This window comes from Sus scrofa, chromosome 2, assembly GCF_000003025.6.
Source record: "Sus scrofa isolate TJ Tabasco breed Duroc chromosome 2, Sscrofa11.1, whole genome shotgun sequence".
In the NCBI taxonomy this organism is placed as follows: domain Eukaryota; kingdom Metazoa; phylum Chordata; class Mammalia; order Artiodactyla; family Suidae; genus Sus; species Sus scrofa.
This window is the reverse complement of record NC_010444.4, coordinates 80870626-80895602: the sequence shown is the minus strand read 5'-3', so window position 1 is coordinate 80895602 and position 24977 is coordinate 80870626. Positions and strand designations below refer to the sequence as shown.

The following is a 24977-nucleotide window of genomic DNA, read 5'->3' as shown; positions in this document are numbered from 1 at the left end:
CCCACCCACATCTCGCGAGACCCACGTTCCTGAGCGGCTATCGGCAGGTTAGAGCTTGCGGGGAAGATGGAGTATCCCGCGTTGGGCTCAGTGGAAGCAGCGGACAGCGGCGTGGCCCAGCTATACAACAGCTCGGAGGAGCGGGAGGGCCGGGAGCTGGATGCGCTGCGCTTCGACCGCGAGAGGGCGCGCCGCCTCTGGGAAGCAGTGTCCGGGGCCCAACCAGTGGGGAGGGAGGCAGGTGAGTCCGGGGGTCTCAGAGGCAGGAATCCCCTCGCCCGCCTGTTCATTTCCTCGGGAGTGGCGGAAGCGCGGGGCGAGAATGCGGATCAGCCCCCGGGTCTACGGTCACACCCCCTGGCGCCCGACCTGTCCCCTTGCGCGACGCGCCCCGGGACTCCCTTGACTCGTGCACCCCACCTGGGCCCGAGCGCCGTGGGTAGCTCCACTGAAAATCGAGACCGCGGCACCCCAAGAATCGCGTGCAAATGATCAAGGGCCTTTTCATGCTCGGGCGTGGGATTCTTTCCCCCGCCTTCTTCATGCACCAGAGCGCATATCTTCCTAAACTCCAGGACTGGAATCATCTGGGCGTGCCGTCATCACCGTCTCAGATCTGCAGAACCTTCCTCGCCTGGCCAGACTCTTAGCCCTTTCACTATACCAATCTCCAGGTTTCCCGGTCCTAGTGTCTCTTGCCTCCCTTCTCATGCCCTACACTTCCGAGGGCCCTAGAAGGCCTTACACCATTGTCCTTCCTGGACTTGGTGACCGAGCCCTGGCCTACCCCCTGCTTCTTGATATCTCTTGTCTCCACCAGCTGGGTCCCTTTTCAGAGATGTGGGCCAGGAGCCTGAGAACCTGACCAGGATATACTTTGACTCCAGCTTCTTTGTATCCCAGTGTTGTGGAGAACAGGATACACAAGGCTACCCAGGGGGCCACTTCTGGACTGAAGCTTCCCAGGTTGACTTGGCACTGAGTAAGATGGAGTAGAAAAAGGAGGATGGAAAAAGCTGCCCTGACCCTGCTATGTGACACCCTTCACAGTCAGCAGAGCTATCTGCTTAACTAACCCAGAAGTACACAAACTGGGCCTTTGTGCTAATCCTGTCAGGTAATCTGCAGGGAAATCAGATTTCTCTAAAGGCTTGTTTACTTGCTGAGCAGACTAATTTTGGAAAGTAAATATGTTGCTTGTGAACTGATTGCCCTGGGATAAATGGAATTTTTGTCTAGGAAGATGTTTAAATTTGGAGTGGTATGCAGACCTATACCCTGATGAATATTTCTTAGTCCAGTCTGACTCTTAAATTAGTATAGAGCACCTGTCTCCTTCATCCTCATACATTCAAATGTATTTAGCACAAAGTTGCCTCTCCTCCGCCCTCAACCTCAGCAATTTTCCTTTCATTCATTTGACATTCACTGACACCTGCTCTGTTCTCAAGACTGGCTGTCCTCAGAGCCACAGAGATGAGGAAAATACTGTCCTTGTCCTGAGGAGCTTGTAGTCTAGTCCAGGAAGCAGACACCAAAACAGTTGCAGTATAATGTAGTGGATGCACTAAAGAGGAATATCTAAGAGTTGAAGGTGCACAAAGAGGAAGTGACCTTTGTCCTCAAGGAACAGAGAAGGCATACCCTGAAGCAGAGAACACAGCATCTGTGTGCTGAAAAGTGAACTGTCTGTGTGTGCACACTGTCACTTTGAACATTTCTCTCCTTTCCTCACTTTGTCCAATAATTTATCTGAGGTCTAGGTAGATAACCTGTAATACCAAGTCCTACTCAACTTGGTTTTTTGTTTTTTCTCTTAGCACTTTCATTGAGTTATAATTTACCTACCATAAAATTCACCCATTATAACTGTACAATTCAGGAGTTCCCGTCGTGGCGCAGTGGTTAACGAATCCGATTAGGAACCATGAGGTTGCGGGTTCGGTTCCTGCCCTTGTCAGTGGGTTAACGATCCGGCGTTGCCGTGAGCTGTGGTGTAGGTTGCAGACGCGGCTCGGATCCCGCGTTGCTGTGGCTCTGGCGTAGGCCGGTGGCTACAGCTCCAATTGGACCCCTAGCCTGGGAACCTCCATATGCCGCGGGAGTGGCCCAAGAAATAGCAACAACAACAACAACAACAACAACAAAACAAAAGACAAAAGACAAAAAAAAAAAAAATAACTGTACAATTCAGTGATTTTTAGTAAAACTATGGGGTTGTATGGCACTAATCTAATTTAGAATATTTCTGTCACTCCAGTTAGTTCTTTTGTGCCGCTTTACATTAAATCTTCACTTTCACCTCCTCCTGTAGGCAACCACTAGTTTTTTTCTGTCTCTGTAAATTTGCCTTTTCTGGACTTTTCGTATAAATGGAATCATATATATGTAGTATTTTGCATTTAGCTTCTCTCACTCAATATGTTTGGTTTTGGTTTTGGTTTGTCTTGCCCGTGCCTGTGGCATGTGGAATTTCCTGGGCCAGGGATTGAACCCGCATCACAGCAGCTACACAAGCCACAGCAGTGACAGCGCTGTATCCTTAACCCACTGAGCCACCACAGAACTCCGTCACTCAGCATATTTTGAGGTTAAGCCAAATTGTAGTGTGTATTAAAACTTCATTCCTTTTATTGCTAAATAGACTTTCATTGAATAGATCTTGCTTTTTTTAATCCTCTAATAATCTCTGCCTTTTGAGTGGGCTATTTAGACTATTCACATTTGATTTAGTTATTGATAAGGCTAGATTTACTGGCTCTGCTTCACTGACCTTGTGAAAATTAACCCTGTACTTCACATTCTAGATCTCTCCGCCTCTGCCCCATCCTCTGCTTATCTACTATAGGGATACAAATTAAATCCTGTAAATCAGTTGCCTTCTCATAAGAGCTGAAAGATAGAAATGCTGTGAAGATCATATTCCTATGGCTGTTGGCTATAGTTACTATCAAGAAAGGTCATGGAAGGAGTTCCTGCTGTGGCATAGTGAGTTAAGAATCTGACTGCAGCAGTAGGGGTTACTGTGGAGGCACAGGTTTGATCCCTGGTATGGTGGGTTAAAAGGATCCAGCATTGCTGCAGCTGAGGTATGGTAGGTCGTAGCTGCAGCTCAGATTCAGTCCCTGGCCCAGAAACTTCCATATGCCACAGGCATGGCCATAAAATAAACAAATAAATAAGAAAGGTGGTAGAACTATGAGATCTTCCTTCATCAGTGTTCCTGCATCCGTTCTCCAGCTTCATAGGTTAAGAGGCATGCGCAGTGACAATGGAAGCTGCTTACTGCCAGCAAGGCTTCAATGGAGGCCTCAGAAGCTTTAACTCACCTATTGAAACAGTTATGCATTGTTCATAGAGACATTTCTGGAAGGCTCAACTCTAGCACCTTCAGCCTTTCCAATGATTTTCTAAGCACCTAATGTCCAATATGAAACCTGCCCATTTCTGGTAATTGGTAGTTGGATTAGAGTTGTTTGTGGATAACTGGGCAACTTTCTGGCCACCTTCTCAGAATTCTGATGATTCATGTAAGTTATGTTTCCCTCTGTGGGAAATATTATGAACTTCTCACAGATTTTGTGAGTCAGGAATTCAGGAAAGGGTTGGCTGGACATTTCTGACTCAAGGTCTCTTAGACAGTTGTAGTCTCATGATGGCTAGAGCTGAAACAGCATTATAGGCTGGCCAGGCATCTCTCTCTTTTTTCATGTAGTCTCAAGGACTCTTCATGTGATTTCATGCATGGAAAAGTTAGAGTTTCCTCACACTTTGCAAGAAAACCACTTCCTGGTGGCTAAATACTTTAAGAATAAATATTCCCAATTTGGTTCATTTTATCATTCCTGTCTTCCACGTGTCTGTGTTGCTTAGTGGTCAGCCAGTGCTTCAGTAAATACCTGGAGCCCATAAGGACTCAGTCCTCTGCAGCTGGATCTGTGGGTAGGTAGGAAAGTGCATTCAGAGTTCAGGCCGTTTTAAAGTCAGCTCCGGAGTTCCCGTTGTGGCTCATTGGTAACGAACCTGGCTAGTATCCATGAAGATGCGGGTTTGATCCCTGGCCCTGCTCAATGAGTTAAGGATCCAACATTGCTGTGAGCTGTGGTGTAGGTCACAGATGCAGCTCCAGTCTGGCATTGCTGTGGCTGTGGTATAGGTTGGCAGCTACAGCTCCACTTTGACCGGTAGCCTGGGACTTACATATGCCATTGGTGTGGCCCTAAAAAGCAAAAATAAATTAATAAGTAAATAAATAGGAGTTCCTGTCGTGGATCAGTGGTTAACGAACCCAGCTAGTATGCGTGAGGACGCAGGTTCAATCCCTGGCCTTGCTCAGTGGGTTAAGGATCTGGCATTGCCATGAGCTGTGGTGTGGGTCACAGATGCGGTTTGAATCCCACATTGCTGTGGTTGTGGTATAGGCCGGCACAACCCCTAGCCTGGGAACCTCCATATTCTTTGGCCCTAAAAAGACAAAAGACAAAAAATTTAAAAATAAATAAATAAATAAAGTCAGCCTTGGCTTTTACCTTCTGTCAGGCCCTTTTGCATCTCTTCTGTACATAGTGCATAACCTCAGAGTTGGCCAGGAGTATGTGGCTAACTTGGGCCCTCTTAGGTCCCCATTGCCACACAGTCTCAGCCACACCTCAGGCTATAGTAGGGCCTTTGTTTAATATAGCCAAAAGAAAAGTCTTTAATTTATCCTCCGAGACCACCCTCCTCCAGTTCTCATCTGTTAGTTGCTCAAGTTCAAAACCTAGGAGTTGGAGCTATCACTGTGGTACAACAGGATTGGCGGTTGTCTCTGGAGCACTGGGATGCAGGTTCAATCCCTGGCCCAGCACAGTGGGTTAAGGGTCTGTTGTTGCTGCAGCTGTGACGTAGGTTGCAACTGTAGCTTGGATCTGATCCCTGGCCTGAGAATTCCATATGCTGCAGGGCAGGCAAAAAAGGAAAAAAGAGAAAAACTAGGAGTTATCCTTGACTCCTCTCTGACTTCACCTCCTACATCCAATCAGTGAAATTGGATGTCACATCTACTTTCAGAGCATAATTCCAAATCCATCCACTTTCCTCATCTCCATTGCCAACCTCCCTAGCCTAAATGTCTATCCTCTATTGCCTAGAAGACTACAAAACCTCCTCCCTGTTCGCCCTGCTTTCATTCCCATTCCCATACAGTCTACTGTCAGAGCGAACAGACTAATCTTTTCAAAACATAAGCCGTATCTTGTCACCTCTTATTGCACTAAGAATAAAATCCATAGTTCACATCATGACTTATAAGGCCTCATATTCATTCAGCACGATCTGGTAGGTCTCAAGCTGTGTCTCCGGTTTCATTTCCTATCACTGTTCTCTCATTCACTGTACTCTGTCCACACTATCCTTCTCTTCAGTCCTTGCACATGCCAAACTCATCCCTGCCTCAGAGACTTGACACTGTCTCAGGCTGGAGCACTGTTTCCCCCAGACCTTCTTATGGCATATGCCTCCCATGCATGGTCTTAACTGACTATACTGCTCCCATTATTCTCTACCACTTTGTTTATTTGTTTTCATAATATTTCTCATTATTTTGCTTATTTATTTACTTTATACTCTTATTTGTTGACCTGGCCTCAGCACTAAGCTCATAGACGGCATTCTTTTTTTATTTTTATTTTTTTAGCTGCACCTGCAGTATGTGAAAGTTCCCAAGCCAGGTATTTAACCACACGACAGCAGCAACCCGAGGCACTACAATGACAAGGCCAGATCCTTAGCCCACTGCACCACAAGAGAATTCCACATAGAAGGCATTCTGAATACATATTTGTGAACTGTGTGAGTGTAATCTCTGAGACCAAAGAGGAGCATTTCATTCATTCAGCAGGTATTCACCAAGCCCCTTCTATGGGTCAGGCATTTTATTCAATGCTGGGGATACAAAGTCATAAATGATATGATCCTGGCATTGCCGTCGTGGTGCAACAGAAATAAATCTGACTAGGAACCATGAGGTTGTGGGTTCTATCCCTGGCTTTGCTCAGTGGGTTAAGGATCCAGCATTGCCATGAGCTGTGGTGTAGGTCAAAGACGTGGCTTAGATCCCATGTTGCTGTGGCTGTGGTGTAGGCTGGCAGCTACAGCTCCAAATTGACCCCTAGCCTGGGAACCTTCATATGCCGCGGATGCAGCCCTAGAAAAGACAAAAAATAAAAATAAAAAAAATAAATAAATGATATGATCCTTGCCCTATTTAGTCTTGGGAGGTAGAATCTGAATGTCCTTGAAAGACAAGAGCATCTCCTTTAACAAAACAAAATCCAGCCTCTCCAGGTGAAGAGGGGATGGCTGGACTCTGACTCCTGGGTTAACATTTTTCCCTTTAAGCTTCACATGCTGAAGAATCTCTCACCCTCCCTTTAAAAACCTCTGGCCCAGGAGTTCCCCTCCTGGCTCAGCGGTAACAAACCCAACTAGTATTCATGAGGACTTGGGTTCAATCCCTGGCCTTGCTCAGTGAGTTAAGAATCCGGTGTTGCTGTGAGCTGTGGTGTAGTTTACAGACATGGCTTGGATCTGGCGTAGCTGTGGCGAAGGCTGGCAGCTACAGCTCCAATTTGACCCCTAGGCTGAGAACTTACTTATGCCCCAGGTGCAGCCCTGAAGAGACTAAATAAATAAATAAAGCTCTGGCCCAGGTGTATTCACAGACCCACTTCCTTTGGTTTCTGTGAGCACAACTGAGGCACCCAAAGTCTTTCACAAATATTTACTAAACAGTATAGGGGGAAAATGGGGAAATAAGCAAGAGACCCTAAGAGGCAGAAATATAGCCAGACAACATGCTTCTTTAATAAGCTTTAGATCTTGTGGAGTAGGGGGAGCACCTTCAGAGTTCCCTACCAAGCACTTCCCTCCAGGGAAACTTGACCATTTTTTGGTTTAGAGTAGAAGGTAAAACACGTGAGCTTGCCATCCCCTCATAGCTTTCTGGACTCTGCCCTGGCTTCAGATTATCGATGTCATGATAGAACTCATGCCTTTTTTTTTTTTTTTTTTTTTTTTGTCTTTTTAGGGCTGCACCTACAGTGTATAGATGTTTCCACATTGCTGTTGCTGTAGTGTAGGCTGGCACCTACAGCTCTGATTCGACCCCTAGCCTGGGAACCTCCATATGCTGCAAGTGCAGCCCTAAAAAGACAAAAAAAAAAAAAAAAAAAAAAAAAGAGTTGGCTTACATAAAATGATAAAGTAAATGATAATTGGCACAAGAATATAGCTGAAGTCATGAAAGCAGTAGAGGAGGGGTGACTGAGGTTTGCCGATATAATGGTACAGTATTCCATTACTCAGTGCTTGTGTTTGAGGCACGGTTCAAAAATGGTGCTATTGGGGGGGTTACCTTTTTTTTTTTCTTGCTGTGCCCATGGCATATGAAGTTCCTGGGCTAGGGATCGACCTGTACCGCAACAGCAATCCAAGGCACTGCAGTGACAACTCCAGATCCTTAACAAAAGAACTCCTGGGGCAGGTTTTTAACTGAAAGATTTTTTTTTCTTTTTTCTTTTTTAGGGCCGCACCCATGGCATATGGAGATTCCCAGGCTAGGGGTCGAATTGGAGCTATAGCCGGCAGCCTATGCCACAGCCACAGCAATGCCAGATCCAAGCCAATTCTGCAACACCACAGCTCACAGCAAGGCTGGATCCCTAACTCACTGAGCGAGGCCAGGGATCAAACCCACATCCTCATAGATGCTAGTCAGATTCGTTACCACTGAGACACAGTGGGAATTCCCTGAAAGATTTTTTATTTTCCTCTCTTTAGTGGAACACATGATCCAGAAGAACCAGTGTCTCTTTACCAATACCCAGTGTAAGGTTTGCTGCGCCTTGCTCATTTCTGAGTCCCAGAAGCTGGCACACTACCAGGTATGTCCTTGTTCCTTTGGAACTGCTTTATTTTCTAGACCTAGTGCCAAGCCACCACTTCTCCCTGGCTTGCACAGTGAAGTTAATTCCTTCTTAGCCACCCATATGTTGCCTCCATGCATGTTGGCTGTGACTTGAAGATTGACTTAATTTTTCAGTCTCATCTCTTCCATCCATATCAGGATCATTATATGTTCCCTTGCAGCTTGGTACAGTAGACAGTATGTGTTTCAGCTTTAAATAGACCTGTGTTTGAATCACAACTCTTGCTACTCATCTAGGGCAAGAAACCTCACTATCTTCAGCCTCAGTTTCCTCATCTATAAGAGGTGAAGATAATTTTCCTATAAATTGTTGTGAAGATTAGACTTGACAGGATTTAAGTGCCTTGTACAAGGTTAATAAACTAGGTTTCTTCCCCCACCCTCTCCTCAGAAGTTTTTGTGAAGATGAATCAGATGAAAATAGTAAGTGTTGTTGAGTGCCTTAGATATGAAATGGCATTTGGCTATCTTTGATCTTTTTCCTGGGTTCTTACAGAGCAAAAAACATGCCAACAAAGTGAAGAGATACCTAGCAATCCATGGAATGGAGACATTAAAGGGGGAAACGAAGAAGCTAGACTCAGATCAGGTAATCCAGCTGCCATGTTGAGACTGCTCGATTCCTGATGAAGCCAGCAGGCAGGTTGGTGTGGTGGAAAGAGCGTGGGCTTTGAGTCAGATCAACTTGGCTTCAAATCTCCGCCCTGTCATGTGACTCGGGCAAGTCTCGTGACTTTTCTGAGCCTTGACTTCTTCCTCTATAAAAATGAGGTTAGGAGTTCCCGTCGTGGCACAGTGGTTAACGAATCCGACTAGGAACCATGAGGTTGCGGGTGCGGTCCCTGCCCTTGTTCAGTGGGGCGTTGCCATGAGCTGCGGTAGACGCGGCTCGGATCCCCCGTTGCTGTGGCTCTGGCATAGGCCGGTGGCTACAGCTCCGATTGGACCCCTAGCCTGGGAACCTCCATATGCCGTGGGAGCGGCCCAAGAAATAGCAAAAAAAAAAAAAAAAAAAAAAAAAAAGACTAAAAATGAGGAGGTTAATATCAACTACCTTTTAGGATTTTTTTCAAACTAAAATGAGGGAAGGTTTATAAAAGCACCCAGCACAGAGCCCGGCACATAGTAGAGGCTCAGGAAATAGAGCCATTGTTTTGTGTTACACCCACTGGTTTATTAGAGTAGGACTGCTGTCCATTCCCCGCTCAAGAAAGTGGGAGAAAGCCAGGCTGCTTGCTTAAGAGCTGAGGAAAAGAGCTGAGTGCAGCACATGAATGGAATAAACAAGTGGAAGGAACACTTTTCCAAATGCCTGCTCTGATCAAGATGTAAATCGCTTTTTGCCTTAAAAACACTGTGAGAATTATGCAGAAACAACCCCTATCCCTCAAGTGTACCAGTATTTTTGTTCCAAGGCAGGCTATGCAGACATCATGGGATGAGAAGTCAGCAGACTGGGTCCCAGGACTAGCTCAGCAACATACTGGTTGAGTGATTTTGGCCAAGTCACTTAACCTCTCTGTTATTCACCCATAAAATGAATGTAATACCTTTTACTGTTAGGATATTGTAAGGTAAAATTTCACTTCCTAGTGGATGCTCAGTGGGCAAGAGTTTACTCTACAAACTGTACCTCCCTATTATAGTGACCACAGGTTTGGAAGGGCCTTGCTTATCCTTCTCCAAATGTACTGGACTCATCCCCTGGTTGTCCTTCTTAGAATTTAGAATTCAGAAAGACAAGAACAACTCTATGACCCCGGACAAGTCACTTCACCTCTTTATATCTTTGTCCTTTCAACTCTCAGGGTGGCCAAATAGTTCAAATGAGATCATGGGCCCCTTCCCCTCCAACAAAGAATTATCCAACGCAAAACATCAAGAGTACCAAGGATGAAAAATGCTATCTTAGAATGTATACTTTATTCAGAGATCAGACCAAAGAGAGAGGCTGGGAGCCCTTAATTTAGGCTGGAAATACATTGTTTTCTAGCCTGATCATAATCATGAAATAAAACCCATTGATCTGCCTGTGCAACAAACTGCGAACATCTGCTGTGTGCCAGACTCCAGTAGGGTACTAAGGATAGGAAACAAAGTCCAAGGGTCTATGCCCAAACGTTGCACTTTAGTTCACAGAAGGGTCTCCTAAGCTGTGACACTGTCAGTTTAGGGTGACAAGTGTTATGATAGAGATCTATTTAATGCACTCCAGGAATACAGAAGGAGAACAGGATTAATTCTTCCTGGAATAATCACAAAAAAGTGGCTTGATAATTGTTTACTGAGTAATTTTCTTGAGTAAAAGTCTCTCAGAAGAGGTGATATTTAATCTGGGCTTTGAAGGCTAAGCAGACATATGCCAGACAGGAAAGAAAGGAAGATCATTCTAGGCAGCAGAAATGGCCCAAGTAAAACAAGGAAGCAGCAGGGAACAAAATGGGGTATGGTGAGTAGAGCATGGGATGAAGTAGCTGGCGAAGAATCCAGAAAGGTAGGTTGGGATTAGTGTGTGAAGGGGGCCTTGAATGCCCATTCTCCTGTGGGCAGTGGGGAACCATTGAAGATTTTCTGGCCGGGCAGTGGCGTGATCAGACCTGTGTTCTTTCTCCTAACCAGAAGAGCAGCAGAAGCAAAGACAAGAACCAGTGCTGCCCCATCTGTAACATGACCTTTTCCTCCCCTGTCGTGGCCCAGTCGCACTACCTGGGGAAGACCCACGCAAAGAACTTAAAGCTGAAGCAGCAATCCACTAAGGTGGAAGGTACTGGTTTTCCTGAGTGGTGCTATATCGGGACCCCTCCCGTCCTCAAGGCACCAATGCCAGGTGCTCCCAGATGCTCACTGGGGCCACAGACCTGGAGAGGTTGAACTGCTTTTGAGAGCCCTTAAAAATATCAAAGTAGACCCAGCTTCATTGAAATGCAGCATCAGAGTTGTGCTCACCTAACCTCCCTATCTTTGGTTATATCAGTTTTTCTTCATAGAAGCCTCTTCGCCCTGAGCTTTTGTCCTGACAAATAATTATAACTCAGGAATGCCAAAATCCTCCAGGCTATGCACACCGAGAGAGTATTCTATCTTCTGACTCTCTCACTTAGATTTTTCCCCTCCCAGCATCCACCTGCCCTTATTACCATGCATTCCAAGTTAAAAGCTAAAGCAGTGTCTTTTTTGTATGCTTAGGTTATGCCCTGCTCACTTTAATCCTCGAAGCTGCCTGTTCTCCTCAAGACAAGGACTTGCCTTTCAAAGCTGAATACTTCAGTGCTGCCACTACTGCCCCCCAAACTGTTTGCAGCTGCCATGAATTCATTCCCAGTGCAGTGACTTCGCTAATAGCCCCCTTTGTCTTTTCACCAATGGGGCTCAGCCTTCACTTTCATTAACTCCTGACTTTCTGGGAGTTTTAATCTCTGCTAACTGCAATTAGTCAAGACTGGAAGTTCTTTGATTTTTGTTTCATATTTCTCTTGGTAATTTTTGCTTCTCTCTTTATTTTGGACCAAAAAGTCGGCTATGCTGTCTATAACACTTGTCCTTTTTTATACTGCTATATTATAAAAATAGGACAACTGTGTTTTGGAAGGCTTTGAAGATAAGGTTAAAATGACTCATAATTACACTCTCTTATCTCACCCAAATCTAATATTCCAACTATGAGACAATAGGATGTGGACTTTGAAGTCATAGATGCTCAACTTTAAATCCGGCATTGCTATTTTTTACCATCTGTATGGCTTAACTTCTTCATGCCTGAATTTTCTCACCTATAAAATGTTGATAATACTATCTACCTCATAGGTTATAAGGATGAAATAATATCTATAAGGAACCTAGGACATAATAGATGCTCGGTAAATGATAGTTCCTATTACAGTATTACTGCCATCATTAAGATAGCCAGTGAGTGGAATCCCCACATAAAATGCAGTAAGTGGTCAAGCATCCACCACCTGGAGTGTGTCATTGGCCTTGCTTATCGCTTGTTCATAATTAAGTTATATTTGTACTGATTGCTTTTGTTTAAAGTCAGTGTTGGTACCATTTATGGTACCAAAAAGGTTAAACATTAGGCCAAGGGAAACTAGCTTAAGACAGAACTTTATAAGGTCACTTACCGTTAGATTTACATGACATTATTTTTCCATAAATGGGGAAAATTTCCTGGAATGTGCCCATTCCAAAGATGCCATATTCAAGAGTTTATTTTCCATATCTACTTTTGGCCCCTGTCACATGACAGATTTGTTTTTATATAGTTGTACTCATAGTGCATGTACCATTCGTATCCTGCTTTAACTTTTAATTTTGTAGTTTAAGCACATTCCCATGTTATTACATGAGTTTAATAACTATTACATGAGAAATAACTATATTTCTGAAATTAAACATTTTTCTAATGTAAAAGTAATACAAACATGTTGTAGAAAAAATAGATAAATGGAAAGGAAAATACCCATAATTTTACCAAAGATGACCACTGTTAACATTTTGGAGTACTGTTTCTCCTATAATCTCTTGTTATGTGTGTGTGTGTATATCTGTGTGTATATTTGTTTTATGTATATCTAGATTATGTATATAAGCAAAGATTACTTTAACTTTATTGTTTTTATAAAAATGATACATACTCATTACTGTTAGTTCTAGTTCAAACAATGCAAAAGTTATGTAAAATATCACCCAGATCCTACTACCAAGAGAGAAACACCATTAACATGTTGGTAACATTTTGAAATACCAGTACACACATATAGATTGCACATATCTTTTAATAACTATATGGCCAAATGTGTATAATTTTCCTGTATATGCCTTTCATTTGATATAACATATTTCTCCATGTTATTGAAAACTTTTTCATAAACATTTTTAATAACTATGAGTATCCCATCAGACCACATTTATTTAACCATTCCTCTAATGGTGAACATTTATGTTTTTTCCCCCCTCTCCTTTATTAGTATTTATAAATAACACTGCAGCAGACATCCTTGTAAAATACTCTTGCCATATTTCAAGTTATTTTCTGAGGGACGATTCCCATAACTCTCTTTTTTATTGGATGTCCCTTATGTGGTTCCTTCAATTTTACTTAGCCATTCACCTCTGATGCTTCTCTTCATTCTTTTAAGAAATGACCTTTAGGAGTTTCCGCTGTGGTGCCGTGGGTTAAGATTCCAACTGCAGTGGCTCAGGTCACTGCGGAGATATAAGTTTGATCCCTGGCCAGGCATAGTGGGTTAAAGGAACTAGCGTTGCTGCAGCTGTGGCTCAGATTCAATCCCTGCCCAGGAACTTCCATGTGCCACGGGTGCAGCCATTTAAAAAAAAAAAAAAATGACCTTTATGTTTTAATGACCATTAATTCCTCTTTTCTGATATCAAATCTACATTCAATGTAGAAAAGTTGTAAAATACTGAAAAGCACCCTTTTACTCAATGCTTTTGGTCTTTTTTCTGCATATATCACCAGTATAGTTTTTGTTGTTTTACAGAACTGAGGACATAAGAAACAGTTTGCTGTATGACCTTTTATTTTTTTCGCTCAATGCCACATAGTGAATATTTTCTCATATTATTAAATATTCTACAACATGTACATTGCTTTTCAAGTGACTTGCTAAAACAGTGACCAAGGAAAATCAGTAGCCAGGGGAATTGGGATTCCCTATGTGGAAAACCATTGTGGGAAGATCCAGCAAGTTTCTTTTGGCTTGCGGAAAATCCTCCAAACTTCCCCCTTGAAGTAGTACAGAGATGAAAAAGCATCTGTCTGTGAGTGCTGCTGAGCCCCACCCTCACCCCCACTGTTGGTGGGGCCACATTTTTAAAGCAGTGGTTGCTACATTGATGCCATTCTGGCCAGGTGGACACGTGGTGAGTCATGGCACCCCCTTTATAAGGCAGCAGTGCAGCCTGCAGTCAGCACAGGACACATATTGGCCCACAGGAGGCTTACACCTACACCCTTACCAGACTCTGATTGACTGAATTCATGGACCAAGCCAGGGATGTTTCCTGAAGGTGAAAGCCTGGGCTGTGGCCTCATGTTTCCCTGCCACATACTCTGGCAGCCTGGCATAGCAGAGAGGGCATGGTCTTTGGGGTCACACAGACCCAGATCCACTCATTAGTTGGGTGATCTTGGTAAGTCATTTCACCCATTTGAGCCTTGGTTTTTCTCTGTATTGTGGCAAAATGATACCCACCTCATGGTGTAGTTCTGAGTACCAGAAGAGGAAATATATATATATGAAGCTCACAACAAAATGTCAATGCCATCCTCCCTCCCCCACTCAGCCTAGAAGACAGGATAGCCCCAAAGGCCTCCTTAGTATGGTGCCTTTTCTAAACGACCCTCCAGGCCCACAGTTTCTACATCTGGGCACTGGCTTCCAGATCTGTAACTGGGGTACTTTGAGGATGGGAATAAGACACCCAAAGTTCTTGTCCCATTTGCTGTGAAGTTCTAGGGAATTCTGAAGGACGAAAAGACTACAAGCACATCTCTAAGCTGTTATAATTTGGTAGCTTGATAGCAGAAGTGCAGAGCCTCTTCAGAATATGAGAAAATCAGAATTCCTGTGCCTAAAGTAAAGCTGCCAAACAAAGTAGCTTGGTCTTTGGGCTCCCCCATATCTTCTCAATTAAAGGAGGCTTTCACTGTGTGAGTCACACAGGCAGCACCACATCTGCAGGTGTGGTTAACTAGTGACCCAGCCTTTCTTTGCATTCAGCTGACTCGAAAGACTGGTACCTTCTGGTTTTTTTCATTGTTTCTGTTTGAACTCTCTCGCCGCAGCTCTGTCGAAACGCCTTACAAACCCTTTCCTTGTGGCCTCCACCTTAGCCTTGCACCAGAATAGAGAGATGATAGACCCAGACAAGTTCTGCAGCCTCTGCCACGCGACTTTCAATGACCCTGTCATGGCTCAGCAACATTATGTGGGCAAGAAACATAGGAAACAGGAGACCAAGCTCAAACTCATGGCACACTATGGGCGGCTGGCCGACCCTGCTGTCACTGACTCATCAGGTAAGGGGGCCCTGTTTACACCCAGAGCTGGAACAGGGCTTGACTGCTGGGGCTCCCTGGACCACCACAGCTGCACTTTGCCTCCTGAGGTCTTCCGAAGCAGGCATTGCAAACTCAAATGCCTATAGAAGCCAGACAGGAAATTTAAATATGTGAAAGAGCCGGAAGGGGATAGGATTAGCTGAAGAGTTACAGGCCTCTCCCAGACAACCCTGGGCAGTTATTACCATATCTTCCAGTTTTTTGAAAGAATCTAGGAGCCAGACTTGAATAAGAATTCTCCAGATTTTTAAATATGCAACTAAATTTTTAAAAGTTTAAATCCTGTGTGTGAAACTTGCCTGCAAGCTGTATTTGGGGCAAAGGCCACCAGTTTGTAACCTAGGATTTAAACTCCCTGTCACTCACATTTCCTGTGCGAAGGCCTCAGCAGCCTCCACCAGATTTTATACTGTCCTCAGGATCCCTCCTCTCACAGCACCTACTCACAGACTGTGATAAGGATGGGGAGGGGGCAATTCTTTTCTTTCTTTTTTTATGGCTGCACCCGAGGCATTTGGAAGTTTCTGGACCACAGGTCGAATCCAAGCCACTCCTGCAGTCTACACCACAGCTGTGGCAACGCCAGATCCTTAACCCACTGCACTGCAGTGGGAACTCCCAGAGGGAGTGATTATTCTTTTCTCTTTCAGTCAGCAAATATTTATTGAAAACCTGCTGTGTTCCCTCATTGGAGTATAGTAGTGACCCAAACTGACACAGTCCCTGTCCTGTGGAGCCTATGTGCGCATTGGTGTTGGTCCTCAAGTCTTCCTCCCCAGGCTACAGAGATGCAGCACCAGACCCTCATGGCATCCAGGTACAAACTTGGCCTCAGGGAAGCTACTGCTCAGAGCATCTGTGGTCTTCCCAAAATCTGGAGAGGTCAACACCCAGATGCCATAAATGTTCGAGACCACATATGAGCAAGGGGAAGATCATATCTCTCTGCCAACCCCCCAAACCCCAAAGCAGCCATAAGCCCAAGCTGTCCTTGGGCCATGCTGACACATGAGAAGAGTGCAAGCAGTAACTGTGATGCAAGGAGAAGATCCCTCTAGCAGGGTGCCAAGTATTGCTTCTCCAGTGCCTATAGAAGCCAGACAGGAAAGACCTTGCTTTGCAAACCTCTTCAAAATCAGAAAGGAACAACTAATATTCTTTACTATTCCCACATACAGGCAGTGCCTGCCCCTTTAACAGGATCAGTCCCGTATGCTGAGGAATCTGGAAACTAGAACCAAGATCCTCAGAGCCCTGTTTCACAACATAGCATCCAGCTGGCATACCTCTGGGTGCTCTTGCAGCTGACCCTCCTCTGCTCCAGTTCTTACCCCTACTTAACTTGATCCCACCCTGCTCATTCCCTTAATATCTCTTTTCCACTGGTAAATTTTCCTTTTCTTTTTCTTTCTTTCTTTTTTTTTTTTTTTTTTTTTTTTTTTTCTTTTTCTCTTTTTGTCTTTTCTAGGGCCGCACCCACAGCATGTGGAGGTTCCCAGGCTAGGGGTCTAATTGGAGCTCTAGCCGCCAGCCTATGCTAGAGCCATGGCAATACAGGATTCAAGCCGCGTCTGCAACCTACACCACAGCTCACGGCAACGCCAGATCCTTAACCCACTGAGCAAGGCCAGGGATCAAACCCGCAACTTCATGGTTCCTAGTTGGATTCATTAACCACTGAGCCACGACGGGAACTCCCCACTGGTAAATTTTCTGATGTTTGTATTTTGCCATGATATAAAATAATAAAAAGGAAGTTCCCTCGTGGCTCAGTAGGCTAAGGATCCAGCGTTGCACAATTGAGGCACAGATTCAATCTCTGGCCTGGGAATCGCCACATGCTGCAGGTACAGCCGAAAATAAGAAGAAGAAATTTTTTAAGAAAGAAGGAAAACCAAGACTGAGCCATCTAGAATGCCAGTATTAAATGGTGGAGATCAAATAAGAGACAGCCAAAGAAACTGAGAAGGAGCCAGCAGAGGAAATAAATCAAGAGTGCAGCATGCTGAAAGCCTAGGGCCAGGAGACTGAAGAAAGGAGGGGTCATTGATTTTGTCAGGTGTTGTTGAGGGGTCAGTTATGATGAGGCTCCTAAGCACCCACTTTGTCCACTAAATGTAGATACAGGGAAGCCTTCCACGGCCTTGGAAAGAGTGTGTGTCTCTGTTCACTTGCCCCAAATGATGATTTGAATCTAGCTTACAGATCAGTAAACTTTGTGCTGAGATACACCTCACATAGGAGGGTCCCAAAAACTGCAGAGGGGAGAACAGGAGCTTCATGAACCAGAGGGCAGCTCTCACCTCAGGTCAACCATTTAACTTCCCTGAGCTTGTTTCCTGCTCTGAAAAATGGAGATAACCATCTATCTCGCAGCATTGTAAGATTCCAAGGGCATAAGTATCCAAAATTTGGCATAGTGTTGAACTATGAATTCTGGCCTTCAATGTCTAAAAAAGATCATGGGGTTCCCTGGTGACCTAGCAGGTTAGGGATCCAGCATTGTCACTGCTGTGGCATGGGTTCAATCCCTGGCCTGGGAACTTCTGCTTGCTATGGGCACAGCCAAATAAATAAATAAGTCGGGAATTCTGACTACAATAATTTTCCCCTTAAATATTTTAATGGGATGTGTCATCCAGGAAATACCCGAAGATACAAGAGAAACTAATGTAGCAGGGAACATTGGCTAGCCTATTGGGATACAAGAGATTTGCTGGTGTTCTCAGTAGCTGTAGCTGCCACGGAAGACTGGTTAAAAGATACTCTCGGAGTTCCCGTCGTGGCACAGTGGTTAACGAATCCGACTAGGAACCATGAGGTTGCGGGTTCGATCCCTGCCCTTGCTCAGTGGGTTAACGATCCAGCATTGCCGTGAGCTGTGATGTAGATTGCAGACGCGGCTCAGATCCTGCGTTGCTCTGGCTCTGGTGTAGGCCGGTGGCTACAGCTCCAATTCGACCCCTAGCCTGGGAACCTCCATATGCCGAGGGAGCAGCCCAAGAAATGGCAAAAAAAAAAAAAAAAAGATACTCTCCAGTTCCCGTTGTGGCTCAGTGGTAATGAACCCGACTAGTATCCATGAGGACCCAGGTTCCATCCCTGGCCCCATTCAGTGGGTTAAGGATATCCAGCATTGCCATGAGCTGTGGTGTAGGTCACAGATGCAGCTCAGATCCTGCGTTGCTGTGGCTGTGGTGTAGGCCGGTGCTACAACTCTGATTTGACCCTGAGCCTGCGAACTTCCCTATGCCACAGGTGCGGCCCTAAAAAGACAAAAAAAAAAAAAAAAAAGATAATCGTCACCTCTTTGCCAGCATGACTCATGGTTCCCATAAGAGTGAAATCCTAATATGATAAAAGCTAACATTTATTGAACACCTACTATGTGCCTGTTGCTTTTATTTGAATCATAATAACCTTGTGAGGTTGATACTAATATTAACTCCCTTTTTTTAAACACGATCTTGCATTTATTTATTTATTTATTTATCTTTTTAGGGCCACACCCATGGCATATGAAGTTCCCAGGCTAAAGGTCCAATCAGAGCTGCAGCTGCCAGCCTACACCACAGCTCAGGGCAATGCCAGATCCCCCACCCACTGTGCGGGGCCAGGGATCAATCCCATGTCCTCATGGATACCAGTTGGGTTCATTACCATTGAGCCATGACAGGAACTCCTTAACCTCGTTTTATAGGTAAGGAACCTATGTCTCAGAGAGGCTCTACTTTTGCAAATGAGGAAATCAAATCCCAGAGAGTTTAGGTAGCTGGGCTTTGGTCCTGCAGGTAAGAAACGATAGAGCGGGGGAGTTCCCCCTGTAGCACAGCAGGTTAAGGATCCAGCATTGTCTTGGTGGCACAGGTTCCATCCCTGGCCCAGCATAGTGGATTAAGGATTTGGCATTGTAGCAGCTGTGGTGTAGATTGCAGATGGCGTATAGAAGTTCCTGGCCCAGGAACTTCTATACGCCAAAAAAAGGAAAAAGAAACAAATGATAGAGCTGGGATTTGCACCCAGGTGATCTCACTCCAGAACTGATGAGACTTTAGGGTGACAGATGATTCAGAAATGCGGCAAGAGTTCCTGTCGTGGCTCAGTGGTTAACGAATCCGACTAAGAACCATGAGGCTACGGGTTCGATCCCTGGCCTTACTCAGTGGGTTAACGATCCGGCATTGCCGTGAACTGTGGTGTAGGCTGCAGACGTGACTCGGATCCTGCGTTGCTGTGGCTCTGGTGTAGGCCGACAGCTATAGCTTCGATTAGACCCCTAGCCTGGGAACCTCCATATGCCGCGGGAGCGGCCCAAAAAATGGCAAAAAAAAAAAGAGAGAGAGAAATGCTGCAAAAGTCATGTGTGCAGTTGCCTGTCTTGCACAGCCAGCACCTGGCATGCTGCAATAAGTACAGCCTTTGTAGTCAGCCAAGCCCGAGTTTGCCGCTTACTAATTCTGTGTTCTTGGGCAGGTGACCGTGCCTTATTTTCCTCCTCTGTAAGAGAATAATGAGAATGATTTTCACAGGATCATTATGAGGGCCAGTCAAAATTACATGAAGTGTATGGCCTGTATCAGGCACTTGGTAAATAATGGCTGCTTTTTATTGTAAGTGTTATGGCTGTGGTATAATTGGTTTATAGTCAAGAAAAGCTGAGGATCAGAAAGGGGGAGGGATTTAGCCAAGGTCACAGGAATGCTGAGCCAGCAGTCCAGCCCCCTGTCTTCCCTCCTGACGCGTGCTTACTCTGCTAGACCATGTGAAGAGAGGCCACTTTGTCATTGGAGCAGTCCTGGTATGTGAGCCCCATAATAGACAGATTGATTCTCATAACAGGTCTTCTAATTAATTACTGTTATTGCAACCCCGAGGAGAGTGGCACCTTCCCAGAGATCTCTTAGCAAAGAGCATCCTTAATGTGGCTGCTTAGCACAGTCAAGTCAGACAGTTACACCAAGTGTCCACCTCTTTGTTCTGTTAGTCTTTTATTTGCTTAACAGACAGTTCCTCTGGACCAGGTGTGATGCTGGGAATGAGGGGGTCCTCAGCCCCAGGGAACACATAGGCACACATGTGCCCCCTGAGCATTGAGGCCTCTGGGATTCTTTTCAGGGCCAACCATCTCATCTCATGCCACCTATCCATCTTCAGAAGGGCATTTGCACATACTGTCAAAAGCAGCAGTCCCCAGGTTCCTTCTTATTGGATAACTAACATCTTTACTTTTATGTGTTTCAGCCGGAAAGGGCTACCCCTGCAAGACATGTAAGATAGTGCTGAACTCCATAGAACAGTACCAAGCTCATGTCAGCGGCTTCAAACACAAGAACCAGTGAGTAGTCAACTTTGAAATTCAAGGGTCTGCAGCAGGAGCTCAGGGCTTTGGAATCAGAACAAAGCCATTCCATCCTGGCAGTCTTTTCTCAGTCAATAGAAGCTCAATCAGTTAACAGAAAGAAGTGTTTCCTCTCTAAGTTCTTCTCCCTTCAGCTTCTCCCCAGCCTTTAGACCTGCTGGAGATTTTAGTAGAAAAACATAAACGATTTCCTTGGTGCTATCCTAAGAGTACTTAGATTTTCTGTCTGTTAGCCATCTGTCTAGGGAGCTTTACCCCACCCTCCCCCATCACTGGCCTAAAGATGCTGGGTTTCACTGCCATCAACTCTGTGGCAAGAGCTCCCTCTACAGGTTATTACCAGGTACGACCAGGTTCTTTAATGAAATTTTTACCAACCCTCCCTGAGTGGTGGCCAAGACAGACAGACCCAGACCCTGCTCTCAGAATAGCCTTACACTGTGATGGAAGAGACAAACAATAAGCAAGTAAACAACCAGTAATTACAGATCGTGACAATGCTTTGAAAGGAAGAGATGAACAAAGTCCTCTGTTCAAGATAATCTTGAACATGACTAACATTCTTTGAGCTCCTGGTCTGTTTCGGGCCATATACCAAGCAAATTCTCTCAAGTAATCCTCACAACAATCCTGAGAAGAAGGGATTATTATTCTGATTTTACATATAGGCAGCCACCATTCAGAGTGGTTTTCTGAGGCAGAGCCATAATCCACACTGAGGCTCCTCTGGTTCACGGCATGCTCTTCCAGGGCATCATGCTGATGGGGAGGTTGGGGTGCCAGGAGATATGAACAGGCAAGGGCCCACTTGGTTCTGCCCCTTCCTCTCTGAAGGGGACTTGTAGTGTGGACCGTGTGCCACTATCCCCATTTTACAGACAAGGAAGCAGTTTCAGGCAGGCAAGTCTGCTGAAATGATTGCTTTGACTTTGGTGATTGATTCTGCATTGCTTACACAGCTGAATGAATTAAAGGTGGTAGAAGTACAGTGTTGGGGTCAAAACATCCTTGGTCCTCTCTGCTGTGCCCAAAGTCTCCTCTCCCACACTGTGGCCGATCTTCCGTTATATTGATATATAGGTCTTTAGTTAGGAAGCTCCCCTTAGGCATGGGCTTGAGACAAGCTGTAGCAACTCAGCCTAGGTCTCCCTCCGTTTCAGTATGCCTCCCTTACAACTTGACCAGTGCAATTTTGGCAGACAGCCTGGAGCCAGCCAGAGCCCTACCCTGGGGCTGCCCAGACTTGAAAAAGCTAATGTTTTACTGTTTTCTTCCTACCCTTTCCCACTATGTGACCTTAGGTGAGTCAGTGGACCTCAAAGAGGCTCTGTAAGATTATAGTGCAATTTATTGAACACCTAGTTTAATCTTATTTAATTTGCAGCAGCAGCTCTGAATTAGAACGCAAGGAAAACCTGATGTCAGGTAGGTTAAGTGACTTGCCCCAGGATCTCATAGTTACTTGGAGTTAGACACAGGATTCAAACCTCTTTAACTCCAAATCCCATTCAATTTGCTCTGCCACTTCCAAATGGAGCTCATTATTCTCACCTTATGGGATGATGTGAGGGTTAGAGATAATATATGTGAAGTTCTAGTACCAATAAAGGGAATTATTACAGATAAGCTTTCATTCATTCAACAAATATTTATTGTATACCCATTACATGCCAAGCCCTGTTTTGGGTCCTGGACCCACAGTAGGAACTAAGACCATTGCCATTAACAGCCTGATCCTTCAAATCCCCCTCTGGTGGTAAAAGTAGATCCTAAACAAATCTTTAAACAAATAAGACAGTGTCAGGTGATACTAGCAAGACAGTGATAGGAGAGCCACTTTACATTCCATGTGAGGGAAGAATGGTCATTCCGTATCATCCGGGTCATATAGGGCCCTGCCTACGGGTTTGGTATAGAGGAAAAGCACGGGCTACAGTCCTAAATCTACCACACTTAAAAGACACTTACTATGGGCAGGTCACTTATATGTTCTGAATTTAGTTTCCTCGTATGTAAAATGGGGGTGCTGAATTAACATGAGGATGAAATAGGATACTGGAAGCAAAACTCCCAGCCTTGTGCCTAACATGCAGTGGCCCTCAGTAGAGGAGAGCTGCCCTGCTTATTACCCCAAGGTCCTGAAAGAGCTGTACTATCATTAGACTAAGCTACCTGGAGTCCCATCACAGCTGCCCCAAAATAACCCTGTGTCCTTGTTCCTTCTCAAATTGCAGGTCACCAAAAACAATGGCTTCACCTCTGGGCCAGATTCCCACGCAAAGGCAACCCATTCAGAAAGACTCAACCACCTTGGAAGACTAGAGGTGTTTCTGTCCAGCACCCCAGGTTGGACCAGCCGTGAGCCAGATTCCTGTGATGATGGCTCCTTCTTCCTCCTTTCTTACACCTGGAGATTGCATAGGCCTGAGGCAGGAGGGGACCACAGACAGCCTCTGATTTGTCCAGGCAAATCCACCCCATTCCTCCCCTTTGGAATAAGCCCTGTAGGTCAGGATAAGAGAAGCAGGGATCTTGGCAGGACTTGGGGTCTCCCAGGGTGATAGTTTGAAGGATGGCCTTTTCCCTTCCCCAGTTCCTCTGGGCCCTATGTCATGAGGCCCCAGGCCTGTCTTTCCTCTGCAGGTCGATTTTTGACCATTCCCTGCCGCTAAAGAACTGAGCTCTCCCTAGGCTCTAGGTATCTCCAGTGAAATGGAGCTTTTTCACCAGATCTTAGCCTAGAGCAGAGGGAAGTAGCTGCCGCATGGAGGCTTGGAGTTAATGTGGCACTCCTCCTCCCCGCAAAAGGCTCAAGCTTTCCCTAGCCTGGGATCAGATGCTGGCCAGTTGTACAGATTTCTGCCCACTGTGAAGTCTCCTCCTGAAGCAGTGACAGTCCTGGCAGAGCATTGCTATCCCTCTTAGCCCCCTTCTCCACGGTTCCTGAATGGTGCTAAGGATCTGCATCAACTGGGGACAAACTAGAGTTGAAGACCTCAGTACCCATTGGGATCATGGAAAGCTCCAATAGGTGCTCTGACCCAGAGTCATATGGGAAAGTCCCCACATGCAAATTTCCGGATGGTTCTCTACCCTTAAAGGCAAACTGCCTTGTGCCAGCACGCTCAGAGGTTAATTGCTGCCCTTCGGCCCTGCCAGCCCTCTCTCCCCTCTTGCAGCAAAACACCTGCCCAGGTTGCTGTGGTGCTAGTCCTCCCCTACCATCCACCAGGAGATTCTGGGTACCAAGGAGCAGGATAGGCTCAGGAGAAGAAAGGAGAGCTGGCGTAAGTTTCCGCAGTGATGTTTCCCTCTCCCCACAGCTAGACTTTTCTAACACTACTGTGTTTTATGGCCTGGGATTTCACTGGGCATGGACTTTACCTCGTAGCTTTCAAACAAGAATTCCAGGGAGGGTCACCATCTGAGATCCCTCTTCATTGGGTCAAAGAAGCCTGTGGCTGCTCTTGTGACCTCCTCCCAACACTCCCTATCCCTTCGCCTGTAAATGCCTTTCCGTATCGTGTGTGGGTGTGCGTGCGTGTGCTTATGTTCCGTCTCTTGGTCACTGAAGCATCTAAATAAAGAATTTCTCCCACGACCCAGATTGCAATTTAACAGGCCTGAGATTTAGATCTACTATGTGTGTTTTTACCCCTCACCTTCACCACACTCAGACTTCCAGCACCCCAAATACTGATTTTAGGAGTTGGGACGGAGACAGACATCCAGATTCTTGGCAACTCTGATTCCCTTGATTCAATGTAAGCTCATCTGCTCATCCACCTACCCCTGTCCTAGAGGGCCTCACGGAGGTCTTTAGAAGGTTGAAGCTGGGGATCCGCTTTGTTCTAGATGATCATGTGGCTGCTATGTGGAGAAGGAATGCAGGGGAACAGGAAAGGGGACAGCCAGGCAGGCCAGAATGGAAGCTGTATCCGATACGGCTCTGTCCAGGCTGACTCCTTCAGGGCAGAGACCTAGCCTCCTCATCTCCATTCCCCTCATGTACAGAGTGGTGTGTCACACGGTGTCTATTGAATGAATGAATGATGATACCTAAGGAGCAATGGCCTTTCCCCTCTCAGCTCTAACACAGTGGTAGGTTTGTTCCACAGGACTTATCATAGGCCTCGTGATTTTTTGAAGAAGAACCTTTTCCATGACCTAGACATGAGCTGGGGAAGGAGTTCATGTGATGACATCGGGAGCCCTTTATCCACCCTTGGTTTCAGACAGCCAGATGTGAGGAAGGTGCCCAGGCGGCCTCAGCTCCTACTCTTCACTCAGCAAACTATTCTCCGGCACCTGCTCTTCACCAGCTGGGAAAGGCCCTACACAGTGCTCAGCTTCCAAAGCCTAGACTGCCTCAGCAATTTGTCCAGAGCCCTTCTACCCCATCCAGGATGTCCCAGTCAGCCCCATCCACCAGACGGGGAAGTGAAGGGCAGAAAGGTGCATGGGTCGCCATGCTATGAGCCCTTGATCTGCAGGTCTTCTTAGTCTGGAGTCAGAGTCCCTGCCAGCAGTATGCCCAACCTTGTTGGCCTAGGGAAGCAGGAATGAAG

General features: G+C 45.6%; 1 protein-coding gene across 4 annotated transcripts; it reads left to right on the top strand.

Moving 5' to 3' along the window:
* ZNF346 (zinc finger protein 346) lies at positions 11-24027 on the top strand. Of its 4 annotated transcripts, none has more exons than XM_013987550.2 (7): positions 11-241; positions 7819-7922; positions 8463-8555; positions 10586-10730; positions 14775-15008; positions 20292-20385; positions 22644-24027. In XM_013987550.2, the coding sequence occupies exons 1-7, from the start codon at positions 67-69 to the stop codon at positions 22729-22731; spliced, it is 933 nt and encodes a 310-aa protein (XP_013843004.1). In that variant the 5' UTR covers positions 11-66; the 3' UTR covers positions 22732-24027. The 4 variants fall into 4 exon arrangements, with proteins under 4 accessions (XP_013843004.1, XP_013843006.1, XP_013843007.1 ...); NM_001244480.1 differs by having other exon boundaries at positions 26-241; positions 14823-15008; positions 22644-24016; XM_013987552.2 differs by lacking the exons at positions 7819-7922; positions 8463-8555; positions 10586-10730 and having other exon boundaries at positions 22-241.